General features: G+C 44.2%; 1 protein-coding gene across 6 annotated transcripts in view; it reads left to right on the top strand.

Annotated features, from left to right (window-relative positions):
- Positions 1-22,688, top strand: part of LOC132402708 (alpha-actinin-2-like) — a 104,058-nt gene that overhangs the window by 66,849 nt on the left and 14,521 nt on the right. For all 6 annotated transcript variants that reach the window (XM_059985669.1, XM_059985670.1, XM_059985665.1 and 3 more), the window contains 3 exons: positions 1,254-1,394; positions 2,622-2,804; positions 21,688-21,822. In XM_059985669.1, the coding sequence (XP_059841652.1) occupies positions 1,254-1,394; positions 2,622-2,804; positions 21,688-21,822 (459 nt within the window). The remainder of the gene's footprint in view (positions 1-1,253; positions 1,395-2,621; positions 2,805-21,687; positions 21,823-22,688) is intronic.

The raw sequence follows: 22,688 nt of genomic DNA, 5'->3' as shown, positions 1-22,688 counted from the left end.
TTTGGGCCCCTTATCTAAGAAATGATGTGCTGACATTGGAGAGGATCCAGAGGAGGTTCACAAGAATGATTCCAGGAATGAAAGGGTTAATGTCTGGGGTGCATTTGATGGCTTTGGGCTTGTACTTGCTGGTATTTAGAAGAATGAAGGGGGAGCTCATTGAGACCCTATCAAGTAATGAAAGGAACACACAGGAAATGCTGGATATGCTGAGCAAGTCAGGCAGCATGTATGGAAATGAGTAAACAGACTGAGATCCTTCTTCAGTTGTGAGAGGGAAGGGGGGAGATGCCTGCATAAAAAGGTGGGGGAGGGGAAAGAGGCTGGCTGGAAGGTGATAGGTGAAGCCTGGTTGGTGGGAAAGGTCAAGGGCTTGTGAAGGAAGAATCTGATAGGAGAGAAGAGAGGACCACAGGAGAAAGGGACCCGGGGGAAGTAATAAGCAGGTGAGAAGAAACAAAAGGTGAGAGTGGGGAATAGAGGGCGGAGGGGTGGAATTCATTCACAAGAAGGAGAAATTGATATTCATGCCATCAGTTGGAGGATACCCAGACGGAATATAATGTGTTGCTCCTCCACCCCGAGAGTGGCCTCATCGTGGCACATGAGGAGGCCATGGATTGACACGTCAGACTAGGAACGGGAATCGGAATTAAAACGTTCAGCCACGAGGAAGTCCCACTTGTAGTGGATGTGCTTGACAACAGGTCTCTGGATGCCCACAAGCAAAGCTGGAATCCTGGATGGTCAATGATTTCAAAAGGTAAGCACTGGAGGAAAAGAAATTGTGTAGCTTTGGAGGCAATTTGTGTGAATAGAACTAACTGGTTGTCCTGCAGAGCTGGTGCACAGAGCCTAAACACCCTCCTTTATGCCTAATGACTCTATGACTTGTATCAGTGTGTCTCTTGGCATTTTCCTTACTGTGCAGGCCACTCTGGTTGATAGAGAAAAGGATCACAATCTTGCTTTCACCCACTAGGTGGCATAAAGCATCAACTAACTGAATGCCCTTAAAAGCTGTTGCCCATATCCACTCTTCCCTCTGCCTTTGCATCTAGGGGAACTGGAATGGCAGTGGGAAGAAGGGACGTGGGCAGCAGATTTCTGAGGGGGTCCCAAACAAGTGCCAAACAAAGCTGCAGGTGCAATAAAGAAGTGTTTTAGTTCCATGATTAATGACTAATGACCTCTGTATTTCACAGTCCTTCTACAGCAGGGAAGTAAATGTTCTTGCTCTGTCCAACTTGCAGAGAACTGAAAAATTACTGGAAACTATCGATCAGCTCTTCTTAGAATTTGTAAAGAGGGCTTCACCCTTTAACAACTGGATGGAAGGAGCAATGGAAGATCTGCAAGACATGTTTATTGTCCACAGCATTGAAGAGATTCAGGTACAGTTAAAACAATGGACACAGTGATGTTGCTTTGGGAAAATATGCTAGTTTGTTCTAATTGTATTTCCATATCAAGCTGTGGGATGGAGCTTTGCATGTTGTCGCTTTGGCAACACACACAAAATGCTGGAGGAACTTAGCAGGTCAGCAACATCCGAAAGGAATAAACGGTCAACATTTTGGTCCAAGACCCTTCAGGGCTGGAAAGGAAAGGGGAAAGACACCAGAATAAAAAAAGTTGGGAGGGGAGGGAGGAATGTTAGAAGGTGCTAGGTGAAGTTAGGTGGGTGGTAAGGGTAAAGGGCAGCAGAAGGAATCTGATAGGAGAGGAGAGTGAACTGCAGGAGAAAGGGAAGGAGGAAGGGACCTGGGGGAGATGATAGGCAAGTGAGAAAAGGCAAGAGGACAAAGTGGGGAATAGAAGAAGAAAGGAGGGGGAGTTAAAAAAATCTTTATACTAGAAAGGGGAATCAATGTTCATGCCATCAAGTTGGGGGCTACCCAGATTGAATATGAGGTGTTTCTCATTTACCCTGAGGGTGGCCTCATCGTAGCACAAGAGGAGGCCATGGACTGGCATGTTGGATTGGGAATGGGAATTGGAATTAAAATGTTTAGTTACCGTGAAGTTATGCTTTTTGTGGACATAGCAGAGGAGCTCGACAAAGTGGTCCCCCAATTTACGATGGGTCTTAGCAGTTTAGAGGAGGCTGCATCGGGAGCATTGGATCCCAGCAGATTTGCAGGTTGTAGTGTTGCCTCACCTGGAAAGGCAGTTTGGGCCCTGAATAGAGGTGAGGGAGGAGGTCAATGGGCATGTGTTGCACTTTGGCCACTTGCAGGAGAAGTGCTGGGAGGGATGAATGGACAAGGGAATCAAGGAGAGAGTGATCCTGTGGAAAATAGAGAAGAGGTGAAGGTAAAGGTATGTTGGGTGGTCAGTACCTGGCATTGGTACTTCATTAGACCAATTGTTTTCATTGTACTCTAGATAAAACAATCCTTTCAATTATATTTTATTTAGTTAAATAACAACATGCAGAAATGTGCTTGTTGTCACGGGTTCCAGAGAAAAAGGCTGGCATTTATCTGCACTCCGAACAAACCAGAGACTTGCATGGACCTGATCTTTAAAAGTGACAATTACAATATTATCTGTGCCACCAATAAATGATCATAATTTATAATGAAGCTTTCTTTCTGCACATTTCTCCTGATGTTCAGAATCTTGTAATGGCTCATGAACAGTTTAAAGCCACCCTTTCAGAAGCAGACAGTGAGAGACAAGCCATTCTGGGAATTCTCAATGAAGTGCAGAAGATTATTCAGACTTATGGCATTTCATCTGCAAAGTCCAATCCATATACCAGCATAACCCGTGAAGAAATTAATGCCAAATGGGACAAGGTAAGATCAGAAAAATCACTCTCAAATAACCTACTAAGAACAGAATGCAGGAAATGGGCAACATTGGTGACTTCTGAAAAGCGAGCTAAATTGCTAAAATATTTTAAGCTTTGGGTTTTTGCTATTGCTGATATTTTTTCATTGGTAGTGCACGGTCTCAAACAACATTTCTTTAGTTTACCCTCTGGACAGTGACAAGTCTGCCATTGATTTTTAATAGTGGCTGGTTTTATTTTTTATTGCATGACATTTATCGTTTTACTTTATGAATCAGACTCTGGTTTATTATCACTTTATATAACAGGAATTTTTTTGGCAGCAGTACAAAGACACAACATGACTACAAGTTACAAAACAGTGAAATAAAATGGATAATGGATTCATGCACTTTGGCAGAGAGGAAGAAGCTGTTTCTGAATCATTAAGTGCTTCAGGTTCCTGTGTTCACGGGTAGTAGCATGCCCCGCATGCAATTGAGGCGAACTGGTGGAGCTCAGCAGGCCCGGTAGCATCCATGGAAAAGTGTAGACAGTTGACGTTTCGGGCTGAGGCTTTCAGAGGAAAAAGTGAAGGACGTTTTGGAAATATTAGAAGCTACAGTGCAGTGGAGAAAGGAGAGGCCAGTTAAATAGTTTTTGGCTTTTACATTGTAATGGACTCGACACCCTCCTGTGTGTATTCTTCCGATTTGTGATTCTTAGTTACTCACATGGGCAAGAGCCTCAGGACCATCAGCTTCAAGAACAGTTACCATCCCTTAACCATCAGGCTCTTGAACAAAACAGGATAACTACACTCATTTAAGTATTCTTTTATCTTGTTATTTTATGCTCCTTATTGTTGCTATTTATTTGTATCTGCATTTGCACAATTTGTTGTCCATTGTTCACAGTAACTCTTCTGTATGCCCGCAGGATAAGAATTTCAGGGTTGTATCCAGTGACATGCATGTACTCTGATAATAAAATTTACTTTGAACTTAATCCACACTGGCTCAAGAACCTGGTGGTTGAGAGGTAATAACTGTTCCTGAACCTGGTGGTGTGAGTCCTGAGGCTGCTGTCCCTCCTTCCTGATGGCAGCAGCGAGAAAGGAGCATGGCCTGGGTGGCGGCACTCTTTGAAAATGTGCCCAATGGCGGGAGCAACTTCTCAGAAATCAAAATTGTTTAATGTCATTTCCTGTATGCAAGTGTTAACAGAACAAAGTAATTGTTACTCAGAATCTGGTATAGCACAAAAAAACCCACAAATAATAAAGAACACAATAATTAAAAAAATATATATATAAATACTTAAGATAGGTTACATACATTGATTGTGTGTCCATAAAGTGACACGAGGCTGTGCATAAGATGCCTGACAGGAAATGATAAAGTACTGATGGAGGGCTGGGTTAGTGGGCGAAGGTGTTGACCAGACTGACTGCTTGGGCAAAGTAACTGTTTTTGAGTCTGGTGGTCCTGCCGTGCATGCTACATGGCCTCCTCCCTGACAGGAGTGGGATATGCATACCTTGAGTGAAGTGGTGTGATCCTTTATGATGCCGCTGGCCCTTTTACACAACTTTCTGTTATGTTTTGTAACTCGAAAACATTAAAATGAAAGCAAGGAGACGGGAGATAAACGTGAACTTGTTTATTTACTTTTCGCAAGGTGCACACATATCGTGGTGACATGATGGGCGCAGTGCACGTATTCTTTACATGTAACCATAATGAATTATATAAACAACAAAGAGTGCTTCATCAAACAATATATTTACAAGATTACTCAAATATTACTGTAATATTAAATAGACAACTCTCTCTGTAGCTATGTCCTTTATGGCTGGTAGGCGGGTACTGCTGATGTGTTGGGCGGTATGAACTACCCCCATTGTGGAGCCTTCCTGCCCTCCACAGAGGTTTCTGTACTCTGCAGAGATGTAGCATGTTAGGATGCTCTCTGCTGCGAATCTGTAGAAGGACATGAGTGTAAATGTACACAGTCCAGCTCTCTTCAGCCTCCGGAGAGAGTAGAGGTGTTTGTGAGCTTTCGTGACAGTGTACAATGTGTTCTGGGACCATGAAAGGTTGTGCAAGATGTCCACTCCCAGGAGTTTGAAACTGTTCACTGTTTCCACTGCCGTGCTGCTGATGTAAAGAGAGGTGTGAGTGAAGTGAGTTTTCCCAGATTTGAAAACCATCTCTTTTGTCTTGTTGACATTGAGGAAGTGGTTATTTGTCTGGAACTAAGCTTTGAGCTCTTCCACCTTTTCTCATCATTGACGGTCAGGAGCCCCACCACTGTTGTGTTATCAGTCAACTTGACTATGCAATTGCTCGGGTGTTTGGCCGAGCAGTCGTGTGTGAGCAGAGCATGTTGAGGATGATGGTGAGGGAGGAAGTGTTGTGCATCCTCACTATCTGTTGGTTCGGAAGTGCAACACCCAGTTGCACAACGGTGTATTTAAACCGAGGAGGAGGAGTTTGTTCACCAAGATCTGTGGGACAGTAGTGTTGAGTGCTGAACTGAAATGCAGAAGCAGCATTCGGAATAGGCATGATGGATGACTTGAATCATTGGAGGAGCAGGAAAAGTGAGTTGAAGGTGAGGAAATGAGAGTGAGTTGATGCAGTGAGGAAACAGGTAGAGAGAGATTTGGAGCTTGGCAACAATAGATTGCAGTCACCCTCAAACAAAACCAGGCAAGCAGGTCGAACTTTGATTGTGGAGTCATTGTGTGGAGCTTCTCTTCCCAGAGCATTGGGGAGTTTCACCCCTTTCTGTAGAGCTGTTAGATCAGGAGGACAGATGCCATTGTTACTGGGGGGACTCGTGTCCAGTTTACGGGGGTTTATTCACTGATGAAGAATTTTAAATACTTGCCAACATGGAGCTGAGACTGAGTTTGTATATCTGGCAGGAGCAAAGGATGTTGGGAATGGTGAGGGTGGAGTGCCGTGGGAGGGATGTGGGAAGGTGACAGGGAAGGAGGGCATGGTAGAGTGGTGATGTTGCAGGCACAGCCAGCCCTGAACCACCAGGCAGGGTCACTTGGTTCCAAATGATTGGTTTAATGATCGTTACAGAACGTCTCTCTGCTGCTTCCCACTCACCCCCCCCCCCACATCCCCTTTTCTCAACCATGATTCCCCTCTCCCTGACCCCTTCACGTCCTCAGTCCACAATAGAGACTGATGTCAGAATTAGGTTTATCATCATTCACATGTGTCATGAAATTTATTTTATTTTTGTGGCAGCAGTACAGTGTAAAATGTAAATTTGCAATCAAGTTGCAATAAAAAATACAATGTAAGATGGCATATTGCAAAGAAAAATTTGGATCCTTCTACGATGGAGGTGTGTAAAAGACTCAGATTCGCATTTGAATGTGCCGAGAATGGAGGGATGACTCTCTCTCCCTCCTACCCCCTTTCACATGCCAGATTCTCCTCTCCCTGCCCCCTTCCCATTCTCACTGTACACCAGAGAATCAGTCCAACCCTCCTTCTGCCCCACCAGCCCCTTTCCTCAGCTGCTCCCTCCTCACCTCCCCACACTGACAGCCTCCTCCAGTCTACCCTCTCCATCCCAACATGGGGTTCCGGATCCCGGAATGTCAGGTGTCCCTCTGCCCCCACAGATCCCACTCAGACCACAGAGTTCCCTCCAGTGGGGACGTGAGAGATGCTGACGCTGAGATCGGGAACAACACACAGATTCTGCAACCTTTCTCTGACGGGGAGGGGTGTAGGGGCTGGAGGGGGTTACGGAGTCACATCCTCTCCTTCCCTTTGGCCCCTATGCTTCTCTATCCTCCACAACCCCATCTAACCCTAACCTACCGATGTACCTGTTTCTGTAAACTCCCACTGGACCAAACACACCTGTCTCTGTGAAACCCCCAGCCCCTGCACCCTATGTGAAAATTCTCTGGCCCCTAGACCCGTCCTTACCTCTATACACTACGACAGCCCCTGTAACCCTCCCTGTCGGAGAACGGTTACAGAATCAGTGTGTTGCTCTAGATTCCAGCATCAGCATCTCTCGTGTCCCCGGTGGAGGGAACTCGGTGGTCTGAGCGACATCTGTGGGGACAGACGGACACTTGATGTTTCGGGGTCAGGAAGCCTGTGTCGGGTAGGAGTGGGTAGATGGGGGAGGTTGTCGGTGTGAGGAAGTTTGGGAGAAATGGCTTGGGAAAGGGACTGATGGGGTAGGAGGATCAAACTGAGTCTCCGGCGCGCAGTGAGGATGGGAAGGGGACAGGGAGAATTTTACACGCCTCCATCGTATCAGTCCTTGGCAGAACATTCCAGGCATACTCCCCCCATGTGTGTTTAAAAAAGACTGAAGAAAATTGCAAAGTTCCAATGTCATCATGCGACTCCGGCTCCTGCTAATGTTTGAGCTTTGGTCTGAGCGGTCTGGAACATGGCTGCCCCGTGTTGGTGTTACTTCAGTGATCTGCGAGTTCCACATCCAAACACGCTGCAGGATTCCTCGCAGTACAGAGTCCGGGTGGTGGTGGTGAGTTGCTGGTGGATGGAGATGGAGGGAAAGAGGTGATTGTTTGGGGGATGGAAAATCTGTGCCATGGTATTTCTGCACACATGCTTCCACCTTCTCCTCCTGTGCCCCCTGACCCAGGGATACAGAGACAGGAAATGTACACTGTACACCTGGAATGAATCTGACCCAGGGATACAGAGATGGGAAATGTACATTGTACACCTGGAGTGAATCTGACCCAGGGATACAGAGATGGGAAATGTACACTGTACACCTGGAATGAATCTGACCCAGGGATACAGAGACAGGAAATGTACATTGTACACCTGGAGTGAATCTGACCCAGGGATACAGAGATGGGAAATGTACACTGTACACCTGGAGTGAATCTGACCCAGGGATACAGAGATGGGAAATGTACACTGTACACCTGGAGTGAATCTGACCCAGGGCTACAGAGATGGGAAATGTACACTGTACACCTGGAGTGAATCTGACCCAGGGATACAGAGACGGGAAATGTACACTGTACACCTGGAGTGAATCTGACCCAGGGATACAGAGATGGGAAATGTACACTGTACACCTGGAGTGAATCTGACCCAGGGATACAGAGACAGGAAATGTACACTGTACACCTGGAGTGAATCTGACCCAGGGCTACAGAGATGGGAAATGTACACTGTACACCTGGAGTGAATCTGACCCAGGGATACAGAGATGGGAAATGTACACTGTACACCTGGAGTGAATCTGACCCAGGGATACAGAGACAGGAAATGTACACTGTACACCTGGAGTGAATCTGACCCAGGGATACAGAGACGGGAAATGTACACTGTACACCTGGAGTGAATCTGACCCAGGGATACAGAGATGGGAAATGTACACTGTACACCTGGAGTGAATCTGACCCAGGGCTACAGAGATGGGAAATGTATACTGTACACCTGGAGTGAATCTGACCCAGGGCTACAGAGATGGGAAATGTACACTGTACACCTGGAGTGAATCTGACCCAGGGATACAGAGATGGGACATGTACACTGTACACCTGGAGTGAATCTGACCCAGGGATACAGAGATGGGAAATGTACACTGTACACCTGGAGTGAATCTGACCCAGAGAAACAGAGACAGGAAAATAGGTAAACTAGGTGAAGGAAATGATACACGTATAGACGATCATACAGTAAAGGCAGGCTGTTTTAATGCTTCAATACCCCCTAGTTGAAGGAGAGAGGATGAAATTTCCAACCTCAGATTGTGGCGAATCTTTGGAAAATTCACATCCAATGGGCTCTTCGGACTAGCAAGATGTCAAGCCTAAAATCTCTGTGTATTGCCCTGCAGACGAGAAGATCCAATACCTGCATATCTAACATAATAAGCTGTTGACCAGAGGCTCTTTGACTTTTCCTGTGACAGGAACTGCCTGGTATTAGAAAGTATCAATGGAAAGCGTGCAATAAAGGCAGGCTAAGCAGACACTGGGTGAGTGGTTCTGAATAGAGAGGACTAATTCTTTAGATGAGGGAAGGGGATGTAATTATATTTGGAGGAACCCTTGGATGAATAGAGACTATAGGCTGAGACACAGGGAAGAGAGGAATGGGTCAGGTGATGGGGCTGAAAGGCAGTTTCCTGTCTCATTTCTGACTGGATTTAAGTTGGTGGAGAACTCCCCAAAAGGCAACTCTTGCAAAGGCATAGAACCCTTCTCAGTGGTTGAAAGACCGGTGGCTGGGTCCTTGAACTGATGTCTCTGCTTCTTCTGATGCTTTTTACTGTTGGAGAAGAATAGAGAGAATTCACTCTTGTGTCTAACCCCGGGAGAGTGTGATGAGATGCTCCAGCAGACCTTTGTTAACTGATTCTACCTCTAACCTCCTGAGCCCCAGTCCCTTTGTACTCCAGCCTCAATGCAACACTGCAATATCAGCCCTTCCCCCCCCCCCCCAAAAAACCCTTATTTTCTATCGAATCACTCCGGGTATTTAGTTGCCTTCCTACACCCTCACCTGTTATCTCTATGGGCCCATTTACTCTGACCACGTGCCAGTAACTTACCTGCTGCAGAAATGGTTTGTACATTCAGGTAAAGAGCCATTAAGTTTAACATTACCTTTTTCCCTCCACTGTCCGTACTTGCTGATGTACTTTTGATGGTATCCTGTGATACTCTGCTTTTCTGGACTTCTCCAGCTGCCTTCTGGTTATTCCTGGTCTTTTCCTGTGGAATCTGAACGTTTGTGTTCCCCTCAGCTGTCCTCGAAGCCCCCTGCCCTCACTTGGGCTGGCCCCTCATTTCCTGTTTGTTTCTGGGTCATTCACTCTACTTTGCCGTCTCCTCTTATCTCCCCTCTTGTTTTCCTCTATTCACAGTATTGTTTTTAGAATGCTATTTCTACACTTACTCTGCCATTTTCTGACTTCCTGCTCTTTCTCTTGTATCCTCGTTGCTTTCTCCTTTTGATCTTTTCACTCACTTCACACCCTCACCGTGCCATCCCAGACGATTCGCTGCTTCACTTCTGCCGTGAAATGAAGAAATTAATTCTGTAAGACACCTGACTGTTATAGTTCCAACTGTGATGCCTCATGACATCACCGTTGTTGAAATTAGAAGTTCAATTCTAGTTTCAGAATTTGGAGAAATAACCACCAATCACCATGGTAACCGTGACCAGGGAACAAGTGGGTTAAAACTGATCAGATTCATTCATGTCTCTCAGGGGAGAAGGTCCCCTGTCCCCACTTGGTTTGTCATTTAAAGTAAAACTGGATAGGTATATGGCTAGGAAAAGAATGGAGGGTCATGGGCTGAGTGCGGGCCAGTGGGACTAGGTGAGTGTAAGCGTTGGCACGGACTAGAAGGGCCGAGATGGCCTGTTTCTGTGGCGTAATTGTTATATGGTTATAATATGTGACTCTGGACCCAACATCTCTTGAACACCCTCTGAAATTTCCTAGCAGGTCACTCTGTTGCACTGTTACAGCAACATCCAAACAAGAACCCTGGAAAATAGTTTATAATAGGCTTGCTAACTTTGCAGCAACAAGTTCAAGTTGAAACTTACTGTCATGGGCAGACACAACCAGGGTGTAAATAACACAAAAATAAGCTGTTTGAAGCGGATTTGAACATTTTGCAGACAATAACGATAGAACAAATTATATGAACATAAATTATACATAATTTATTTGACTCAATAATAACAATTAACTAAATGTCTCAGTGCAAGTTGAGGGAAATATCATCTGAGGGAGAATCAGAACATAGAACAGGACAGCTCAGTATGGGTACTTCGAGCCACAATACCTTGTGGACAAATATAAACGTCCATGATCAATCTAAACCATCCCTCCTACACAATCCATAACCCTCCATTTCTCATTGACATCCTTGTGCCTGTTGAAGAGTTTATGGCCCTATTGTATCATCCACTGCCACCATTCCTGATGGTACATTCTGGACAACTAGTTCTCTGTGTAAACACCTACCTTTGACATTTCACATTAAGTGATGTCCTCTGCTATTAACCATTGCAACGCAGAGAAAAGTTTCTGGCTATGAACACTATCTGTTGTGCCTCATACCATATGCAACTCTATCAAGTTGCCTCTCATCCAGGACAGGGGGGTTTACTCACTGATGGTGAGTCTGAGGCCTGGTCCCTGAGAGGGACAAAAGCATACCTTCTGCCTGGAGGGGGGCAAATTATGGTGCACTCCCTCTGTAACTGTGAGCTTCACCTTCGAAGCCCTGTGATACTCCCTCTCATTAATCTCCAACCCCTCCTCTCTCTGGTTCTTACCTTCCCTTTGTCGTCTGGCAGGCTGGTCTTCCCAGGGTCGAGTTGTCTTCCTGTTGAATGAAGTGGTGCCAAAGTTGGCTGGACTTCAGGGATGGATACAGAGCAGCTCTGTGATGCTCCTCACTCTCGTCTCCCCCAAACATCTGTCCCATACCTCACCTCACCAACGGTCGCAGGGCCTGGAGCTCTGTGACATCACAGAGCAGGAGATGTCCCAAGGAAATCCCCTTTGTGAGGTCATGGAGAGGGTGGGGGAAGGCAGGCCTGAGTCTTTCCCTCTTTAAAAAGTGGGTTGGCCCTGCCCTTTGCACCCTGATGGCCTCCCCTCTGACCCCTGCACTGCTTGTCCATGAATCCAAGCACTTGACAGGGTAGGTGGTGTGACCTCTTACAATGAACTTCACCAATAAATAAAGATAATGCAGCTGAACATGTGGTTAAGGAGCTGGTGCAGGAGGGAGGGCATCAGGTACATGGATAGTTGGCTCCCTTCCAGGCCAGGTGGGTCCAGTGCCAGAGGAACGGGTTGCATCTAAACTGGAGGAGAACCAACATCCTTGCAGGGAGGCTTAGTGATACAGCTGCTGGTCAGAAGAGTTCAACCTAGAGTGTGGGGGGGGAGGGGGAGGTGCTGTGAAGCAAAGAGCAGATCAGTAAATGGAGGGATTGATGCTAAGATAGAGATTAGTTCAGGGACTGGATCAGGAACATGGTGGGTCTGATGGGTGGAAGAAAACTTCTTTCAGTCCAAGGTGTTTCCGCTGTAAAGCCGATAATCGTGCCTGTGTCAGAGTGCAGGAGTATGTTGGTGTGGGCATTGTACAGATTTTGTGAGGGGACGGGACTGACAGCTCAGAGTTATAGATATCAGTGCTTTAGACCTGCTGGAGAGCGAGGTGAGGAGGTGGTGCAGTTACATTACTCACCAGAGAAATGAGAAAGACAGGCATTCTAATGAGTTGGGCAATCTGAGATCAAGAAGGAGATGTTGAGTCTCTTCGTCATGATTTTTTTAAGAGTAACCAGATTCTGAAATGATTCTGGAGAACTGAAAAATTGCAAATATCACTCCACTCTTTAAGAAGTGAGGAAGACAGGATATTATAGGTCAGTTTGCATGGTGGTTGGTTAGATGTTGGAGTCCATTGTTGAATATGAGATTAAGGATTCTTGGACATACAGGATTAAATAGGAGGAAGTCAGCATAGTTTTCTTGCCTGATGAATCTGTTGGAATTTTTTTGAGGAAGTTACAAGCAGGACAGACAATGGAAAATTGGTGAATGTTGTCCTCTTGGATTTTCAGAAGGCCCATCATAAGGTGCTGCACATGAGGTTGCTAATCAAGATGAGAGCCCACGGTATCATAGGAAAGAAACAGATGAAAGATAGGTTGATTGGCAGGAGGTAAAAAAGGGGACTAAAGGTTTTTTTTCCCCTGGTTGGCTGCCAGTGATTTGTGGTGTTCCACAGGGGTCAGTGTTAAGACTGCTTCTTTTCACATTTTCTGTCAATGATTTGGATATCAAAACTGATGGCTTTGTGGCCATGTTTGTGGACAATATGAAATTGTTACTTGACTAGTAAGGGTGTGAAAGGTAATGGACAGAGGTTATAGTTAGCTAGTGTTGTGGAAGAGGGGAGTCTGCAGAAGGACTTGGACAGTTTAGGAGAAAGGGCAAAGAAGTGGCAGATGGAATATAGTGTAGTAAAGTGCATTTTGTTTGAAAGAATTAAGGCATAGACTATTTTCCAAATGGAGAGAAAGTTCAGAAATGAGAAGCGCAAGGAGACTGGAAAGTCATCAAGCAGGATTCCATAAAGGCTAACTTGCAGGTTAAGCCAGAGATAGGGAAGGCAAATTCAGTGTTAGCATTTATTTCGAGAAGAGTGGACTATAAATGCACAGATGTGATACTGAAGCTTGAAAAGGCATTTGGTCCCCTTATCTAAGAAAGGATCTGCTAAGCAATGGAGAGGGTCTTGAGGAAGTTCAAGAAGAGAATGATCCCAGGACTGAAAGGGTTAATGTCTGATGTGCATATTCTGGCTCTGAACCTGTTGTTGATGGAGTTTAGAGGAATCTGGGTATGCCACTGAAATCTGTCGGATATTGAAAGGCCTAGGTAGAGTGGATATGGAGAGGATATTTCCTGTACTGGTGGAGTCTAAGGACAAGTGGACGCAGACTCAAAATAGAAGGACGTCCCTTTGGAATAGAGATGAAGACTAATTCCTTCAACCAGAGGGTGGTGAATCTGTGGAATTCGTTTATGAATGTAATAGTGACAGCAGATTCAGGTGGATTGGAGAACACAGAAGATAAATTACACAATAATAAAAATTAAAATAGAATAAATGTAAATACATAAGATAGCTTCAATTCATTGATCATATGTTTGTAAGATGACTGATGGGAAATAAAGTAGTAGTGGAGTTAGTGGGTGAAGGTGTTGCTCAGCCTTACTGCTTGGGGAAAGTAACTGTTTTTTAGTCTGGTGGATCTGGTATGGAAGCTACGTAGCCTCCTCTCTGATAGAAGTGGGACAAATGGTCCAAAAGCAAGGTGGGTGGGATCCTTCATGACTTTACTGGCCCTTTCCTAGCACCTTTCTCTATCCAAGTCCGTGATGGCGGGTTGGCAGGTGCCAGTGATGCTTTGGGGGGTATTGACTACCCATTATTGAGCCTTCCTGTCTGCCACAGTGCAGTTTCCATTCCATACTGTGATGCAGCCAGTTAGGTTGCTCTCTATTGCACATCTGTAGAATGACCTGCAAAAGTCCAGCTCTCTTCAGCCTCCTCAGAAAGTGGAGGTGTTGGTGAGCTTTCTTGACGTATTGGATGCTTTCTTGGGACCATGAGAGGTTTTGTGTGATGTGCATTTTCAAGAGTTCGAAACTGGTTGCAGATTCCACTGCTGTGCCGTGGGTGTAAAGGTGGGGGAGGGGTGGTGTGAGTTCCTCATTCTTGGGCATTGGTGTTTCCATACCAGGTCATGACAGTTAAAAGAGCTTTGACCAGCAGCCAATCCGGATATCGGACGTTCGGAGAAGAGGGGACTTCAAACAGGTCCACAGCCCGAGGATTAAAGGCAGGAGCGGGTTGTGGCAGCGTAATAGAGCTTTGACCAGCAGCCAATCGGTGTTTGGAATTGATTAGTAAGAGCAAATTAAAGGAAGGCGGGGCAAGTGCAGTGGACATTGTCTGAGTGGACAAAGTCAGAGTAGTGATCTTGAGGCTTCAGCTCTTTAGGTCTCCAACGAAGACAGGCTTCAGTCAGAGAAAGGAAAGAAAAGCTCAAGTCCTTGTTTCCTTTATATTTGCTTGGCCAGAACAGTAAAGGCATCAGGCAGGATATTGCATTGCTCCTCTTGCGGGATGTGGGAAGGCAGGGAGACCTCCAGTGTCCCCAACCACTACAATTGTGAGAAAGTGCAAACAGCTGTAGCTTCTAACATATTACGTTAAGGAGTTGGAGCTGGAACTGCATGAGTTCTGGATCATCTGGGAGGCAGAAGGGATGATATTTCAGACATGTAGTTACACACAAGGTGCAGGATGCAGGAAACTGGGTGACGGTCAGGAAGCGGAAAGAGGTTAAGGAACCAGTGCAGAGTACCCCTGTGGCCATCCCCCTCAACAACAGGTATATCACTTTGGTTACTGTTGGGGAGGTAGTCACAGTGGTCAGGTCTCTGGCATGCAGCCTGCCTCTGTGACTCAAGACAGGAAGGAGGAGAAGAGGCACACTGTGGTGATAGGGGATTCATTCGTTAGGGGAACAGACAGGAGGTTCTGTGGGCAAGAGCTAGATTCCTGGATGGTACGTTGCCTCCAGGGTGCCAGGGTCTGGGATGTCTCGGATCGAGTTCTCAGCATTCTTAAATGGGAGGGTGACTAGCCAGAAGTCATAGTCCAGGTAGAATGAGTGATGAGGTTCTGCAGTGGGAGTTCAGGGAGTTAAGTGCTAAGTTAAAGGGCAGGACCTCCAGGGTTGTGATCTCAGAATTGCTACCCATACTCCTTGATAGCAGGGCCAGTACTATGAAGATTATAACAGTTTGATACATGGCTAAGGAGTTGGTGTAGGAGGGAGGGCAAAAGATTTTTGGATCATTGGGCTTTCTTCCAGGGAAGGTGGGACCTGTACAGAAGGGACAGTTTGCACCTGAACTGGAGGGGGGCCAGTATCCTAGTGTGAAGGTTTGCTCATGCTGCAGGATGGGCTTTAAACTGGAGTTGCTGGGGGATGGGAACCAGAGTGCCAGAACAGTTGATGGAGAGGTTGTGGAGGCAGATGTTGGTAAGACTTAAGACAAAGTTAGGAATCAAAAGGTTGGGCATGGGGTGACAAAATCAGAAAGGGTGAATACAGGACTGAAGGTGTTGTATCTGAATGCACACAGCATAGGGAATAAGGTGGATGAACTTGCAACACAATTACAGGTTAGCAGGTATGATGTTGTAGGCATCACTGAATCATGGCTGGAAGATTATAGCGGGGCAAAACACACCAAATGCTGGAGGAACTCAGTCAACTGTAATTTGTACCACAGATGCTGCCTGGCCTGCTGAGTACAAATTACTACGGGAAATAGAGAATGGATGCCATAAGGGCAATGCTGCAAGAGTCATGGGGGATTTCAATATGCAGGTAGTTAGGGACAATCAGGTTGCTGCTGGATTACAGGAGGGGGAGTTTCTGGAGTGCCTACGAGATGGCTTTTTAGAGCAGCTTGTGTTTGAGCCCACTGGACGATCAGCTATTCTGGTTTGGGTGTTGTGCAATGAATCAGAAAGAGAGCTTAAGGTAAAAGAACCCTTTGGAGAAAGTGATCAAAATATAATTGAATTCACACTGAAATGAGAAGAAGCTAAAGTGGAGTACATGGAATTTCAGATGCAGGAGAGAGGAGTTGGCCAGAATTCATTGGAAAAGAACACTGGCAGGGATGATGGCAAAGCAGCAATGGCTGGAATTTCTGAAAGCAGTTTGAAAGGCACAGGATATATACATCCCAAAGAGGAAGAAGTATTCTAAAGGAAAGATGGCACAATCGTGACTAGCAAGAGAAGTCAAAGCCAACATAAAATCCCTCAAGAGGGCATAAAATAGAGGAAAAATTAGTGGGAAGCTAGAGGATTGGAAAGCTTTTATAAACCGACAGAAGGCAACAGAAAAAGTCATTAAGAAGGTAAAAAAAGGAATACGAAGGTAATAGTATTAAAGAGGAACCAAAAGTTTCTTCAGATTCATGAAGTGTAAAAGAGAAGCAAAAGTGGATATCGGACTGCTAGAAAATAACCCTGGAGAGGTAGGAATAAAGAACAACGAAATGGCAGACAAAGTGAGTAAGTATTTTGCATCACTGTGGAAGACACCAGCAATATTGTGGAATTTCAGGTGTCAGGGGTCATGAGGTGTGTGAAGTTGCCATAACTAGAGAGAAAGTTCTTGGAAAACTGGAAGGTCTGAAGGTAGGTAAGTCACCTGGACCAGATGGTGTTTATCTCAGAGTTCTAAAAGAGGTGGCTGAAGAGATTGTGGTGGTCTTAATCATGATCTTTCAAGAATCACTTGATTCTGGAATGGTTGTGGAAGACTAGAAAATTGCAAATGTCGCTCCACTCTTCAAGAAGGGAGGGAGGTAGAAGAGAGGAAACTATAGGCCAGTTAGTCTAACCTCAGAGGTTGGGAAGATGTTGGAGTTGATTATTAAGAATGAGGTTTCAGGATACTTGGAAGCACATGATAAAATAGGCCACAGTCAGCATAGTTTCCTCTAGGGAAAATCTTGCCTGACAAATCTGTTAGAATACTTTGAAGAAATAGCAAGCAGGATAGACAAAGGAGAATTGGTTGATGTTGTGTACTTGGACTTTCTGAAGGCCTTTGACAAGGTGCCACACGAGAGGCTGTGTGACAGGAAAGACTCCATCCAGCATGGAGAAAGCAGTGGTTGATTTATGGGAGGCAGAGAGTGGGAATGAAGGGAACTTTTTCCGGCTGCCTGCCGGTGATTGTGGGGTTCACAGGTCTGAGTTGGGATCAATTCTTTTTAAGTCGTATGTTAATGATGTGGATGATGGAATTGACATCTTTGTTGCAAAGTTTGCAGATGATTTGAAGATAAGTGGAGGGGCAGGTAGTTTTGAGGAATTAGGCTACAGAATGACTTGGATAGATCAGGAGAATGGGCAAAGAAATGGCAGATGGAATACAGTGTCGGGAAGTGTGTGTTCATGCACTTCGGTAGAAGAAACGAAAGGATTGACTATTTTCTAAATGGAGAAAATACAAAAAGCTGAGGGTTAAAGGGATTTGGGTGTTTTTGTGCAGGATTCCCTAAAGGTTAATTTGCAGGTTGAGTCTGTGGTGAGCAAGACAAATGTGATGTTAGCATTCATTTCAAGAGGACTAGGATATAAAAGCAAGGATGTTAAAATTTTACAAAGCACTGGTGAGGCCTCACTTGGAATATTGTGAGCAGGGTTGGGCCCCTTACGTAAGAAAGGATGTGCTGAAGCTGGAATGGGTTCAACGGAAGTTCAAGAAAATGATTCCAGGATTGAATGTGAAGAGTGTTTGCTGGCACTGATCCTGTATTCACTGGAATTCAGAAAAATGAGGGGTGACATCATTGAAACCTAACAAATGATGAAAGGCCTTAATAGAGTGGATGTGGAGAGGATGTTTCCTATGATGGGAGAGTCTAAGACCAGAGGACACAGCCTCAGAATAGAGGGGCATCCTTTTAGAATGGTGATGAGGATGAATTTCTTTAGCCAGAGAGTGGTAAATTAGAACCATAGAACATTACAGCACAGAAACAGGCCTTTTGGCCCTTCTTGGCTGTGCCGAACCATTTTTCTGCCTAGTTCCACTGACCTGCACCTGGACCATATCCCTCCAAACCCCTCTCATCCATACACCTGTAAAGAAGCCCCCATTAATGTTCCCTTTAAACTTTCCCCCCTTCTCCCTTAACCCATGACCTCTGGGTTTTTTTTCTCCCCAGCCTCAGTGGAAAAAGCCTGTTTGTATTCACTCTATCTATACCCATCATAATTTTATACACATCTACCAAATCACCCTTCATTCTCCTACGCTCCAGGGAATAAAGTCCTAACCTATTCAACCTTTCTCTGTAACTCAGTTTCTCAAGTCCCGGCAACATCCTTGTAAACCTTCTCTGCACTCTTTCAACCTTATTAATATCCTTCCTGTAATTAGGTGACCAAAACTACTAACCCATCTGTCCACTTATTTTCCAGGTCATTTATAAAAATTATGAAGAGTAGGGCCCCCGAATAGATCTCTGAGGCACACCACTGGTGACTATGTCTGTGGAATTCTTTGCCACAGGAGGCTATGGAGGCCGTGTCTTTATCTAATTTTAAGGCAGATTCAATAGATCAATAGATTCTCGATTGATCAGGGTATGAGGGATTTCAGGGAGAAGGCAGGAGATTGGGGGTGAGAGGGAAATTGGATCAGCCATGATGGAATGACAGAGTAGACACGATGGGCCAAATGGCCTAATTCTGCTCCTATATCTTATTGTCTTATGATACAACCAATCAGGATACTCTACACCAAGCATTTAGAGAAGTTTGTCAATGTTTTAGCTGAATGCCAAATCTGCACAAACTTGTAAGGAAGTAAAGGTGTGTCGTGACTTCTTTGTGATAGCATAGTCCCAGGACATGAAATGATAATGTCAAGGAATTTAAGGTTACTGGGAGTTTTTTAATCCCCCCAGGATGGAAATGTAAAATATTAATGGCCATATTTTTAAGGTTAGAGTGGGAAAGTCTAAAGGAAGTTTCCATCGAATGATTTTCTATTTGTACAGACGGGTAAGTGTCCAGAACGTGTAATTAGGGAAGGTGGTGGAAGCAGATATGGTAGCAATATTTAAGAGACATTTAGATGGACACAATGATCAGGCAGGAATGGAGAAATATGGACTATGTGTAGGCTGATTTGCAGTTTTAATTGGCATCATGGTCAGCATAGAGATTGTGGGCTGAAAGGCCATTCAAGCTGTCTTGTCCCGTGTTTATGTGTTGAGTGCATTAGGAAAATTTATTGTCATCTTTCTATGATATATGCTTAGCAATATAGTTTGTTTCTGCTGTCAGTTAGACATTGGACTTATTGCAATTAGGTATGCAGAAAAAGACTGTTGTATTCATTGCTTGTGTCAGGTCTGATACCACCTGAATAAATAGTTACAGAAGCATTGAAACCATGCTCTGGTCATTCCTGCTGTGAAAGTGATGCTGGCTTCCTGATGAAATATCACTTGCGATTCTTTGCCAGGGTCTGTGTAAGTCGGGTCATGTCACCTGAAAGGATTTCTGCCCACTGACCAGGTGGGGGAGGGGGGTAAGCATCAAATCGTACAATACACTCCAGGTCCTTTGCTCCATTGTTTTGCAGACCATAACCCTCCATTTTCCTTCCATCCACATGCCTTTGTAAGAATCTTTAAATTTAAATTAAAAATAAACTGTATTGCTAAACATGTTTCATAGAAAGGCAATTCTAAATTCTCCTAATATAGTCAACACTTGAACATGAACTTTACACAGGGTCAATACTGACCTGGTGCCAATTTAAACTTGTATCAGCCTCTACCACCACTTCATGTTTTTTTTAATCTACCTCTGACATCTCCCCTGAGCATACCTCCACTGATCATAAATGGGCGTCCTCTGGTATTGGCCAGTGCATCTTGGGAAGACGTGCTGCTGTCTACTCTATCTAAGTCTGTCATAATCACGTACACTTTTATTTAGTCACATCTCAACCTCCTTCACTCCAAACAGGAAAATACTAGCTTTCTCAACCTTTCCTCATAAGACACATTCTCTTATCCAGGCAAAATTTCTTTAGCACCCTCTCCAAAGCTTCCACATCCTTCCTATAATGAGGCAATCGGAAGTGAAAGGATACTCCAAGTACAGTCTATCCAGAGATTTACAGAGCTACTTTGTGGCTATTGAACTCCATCTCCCAACTAATGAAGGCCAGTACACCACACACTTTATTCACAGCACTATCAAATTGTGTGACAACTTTGAGGGATTTATGGACTTGGACCCCACAATCCTAAAATCTGAAACTTGCCTATTGCCACAATGGGTCTGCAGAGGATACAATCTCACTTGCTCTCTATTCAACCTTGGGTCACCAGGGCAATAGTAATACCTATGTCAGGCTACCATTTATTGCCACAGTTCAGCATTCAGCATCTCTGAAGATTATTATAATACTTAATGCAATTACAAAGAAGGCATGACAGCAGCTATATTTCATTAGGAGTTCGAGGACAATTGGTATGTCACCAAAGATACAAATTTTTACAAAGGTACTGTGGGGAGCATTCTAACCATCTGGTATGGAGGATTGGAAGGTGCTGCAGAAAGTTGTAAATTCAGCTGTTCTATCATGAGTAGCAAGTAGCCTCCCAAGCAACGAGGACACCTTCAAAAGGCAATGCCTCGGGAAGGCAGCATCCAGCATTAAGGACCCCCATCACCTTGGACATGCACACTTCGCATTGCTACCATCAACATTTCAAGAACAGCTTCTTTCCCATTTGCCATCAGATTTCTGAATGGACCATGAATCCATGAACACTCCCTCACCTTTTTCTCCCATCTTTTTGCACTAAAAGTTTTTATCTCTTTATTTATTTGCCCAAGACTTTTGCACAATACTGAACTTCAGGCAAATTTCTATCACCAAGCACTAGACACGAAAACTGCTGTGGCCAAACACTCATTAAATGATTATCAGATTCAGTTTATTGTCATTTAGAAACCACAAATGCAATGTAGTTTAAAAAATGAGACAACGCTCCTCCAGAATTATATCACAAAAGCATATGACAAAACAGACTACACCAGAAAATCCACATAATGTTTGGCAATCCCCAATCCAGAGTCCGGAGAGGCTGCTGTGTATTAATATCACACTGGCATCTTATCAATGCAAACAAGCCAGTGCCCTCTATATCAAATGTTTGATTCATTTTGTATTTGGTACAGAAATTTCAAAGTTGAAAGATTGAAGCAAATCTATTATCAAAGTGCATATATGTCACCATGTACCTTCTTGAGATTCATTTCTTTGTGGGCATTCACAGTAGAAGAAATAAAAACAAGAGTCAATACGAAACTACACAAAGATTGACAAACAACCAAGGTGCAAAAGAAGGCAAATAAAATTAATTACATAAAACTGAGAACACGAGTTGTAGAGTTCTTGAAAGTTGTGGAATCAGTTCAGAGTTGAGGTGAGTGAAATTATCCATGCTGGTTCAGGAGCCTGAAGGTTGAAGAATAGCAACTGTTGGGAACCTGGTGGTTATCAATATGATATTAATATCCTATATTATGATAAGAGAGAATCCTATAAATAAATGGATAAGAATGATATCAGATGCAATAGGAATTCTGATTTTCTCCTGTGTTCGCATACAAGATTGCTTTTGAGAAATTCAAGCAAATGTGATGGAATGAATAGGTTCATTGGCTCAGTTATTTTAAATGGCAGATGAAGCAAATGGTTCCTCAGAGAGACTCGGCCCTGCAAGAGGAGGTTGTACGGCAGCATTCCAATGAGCGTCTCCGTCGGCAGTTTGCCAGCCAAGCTAATGTCGTTGGACCTTGGATCCAGCGTAAGATGGAGGTAAGACACCTGCTAGCCTCTTTATATTAAACTCAGTGCCCAATCATAAAGCCCTTCAAATTGTCACAGAATTGTCCAATTATACAATATTCTGACTCTACTTAACCAGAGTGTTTGGGTTGTCCCAAGTGTTAATCAAACACTTCACCTTTGTAGAAATTACAAAATGGGTTTTCTCCAGTGAAATAATTTTGTAATGTTTATCCTTGTTATTAAATCCTATGGCAATGTTATTCCATCCTGATACAAGAGATTGAACTTCCCGCTGACTTTAGAGTAAACTTCCTCTGCTCCAGTTCTTCATTATTTCCGTCGTACTTGGGATCCTCCTTGTTTCTTTTCATCAGGCTGTACCAAGGGTATCTTTCTGTACATGAGGAATACAAAACCTTGAGCCTGCCCCACCATATGTTAAGATTATGGTAAATTACTGACCATTGTGTTGTCTTTCCCCCTACTTAATGCTGTTTAATAAAGATCCATCTGTCTCAGATTAAATATTTAGCATTTGTCATCGATCTTTTGCCATTTGTGCAAGAGAATTTCAGATTTCTATCAACCTCTGTATCCTAATTATTCCTGAAAATCTTGGCTCAAATTTTTAGGTGGACCCTCCCCAAAATATAATTGCCAGATTTGTTACGAGCAGCTTTCCAATGAATGTAGATTTACTTTAAGCTCCATGGGAGCTTGTATTTCAGTTAGGGTACAAGGTAAAATAGCACAAAATACTAAACATAGCCTGTGAATAAGTGAGCACAATCGGAATCAGGTTTAATATTACCATTATGTATCGTGAAGTTTGTTGACATTGCAGCAGAGGAACACAATGCAATGCAATACGAGATAGGCAAAAACTGAATTAG

The sequence above is a fragment of the Hypanus sabinus genome, chromosome 12 (assembly GCF_030144855.1).
Source record: "Hypanus sabinus isolate sHypSab1 chromosome 12, sHypSab1.hap1, whole genome shotgun sequence".
In the NCBI taxonomy this organism is placed as follows: domain Eukaryota; kingdom Metazoa; phylum Chordata; class Chondrichthyes; order Myliobatiformes; family Dasyatidae; genus Hypanus; species Hypanus sabinus.
This window is presented reverse-complemented; position numbering and strand designations above follow the sequence as displayed.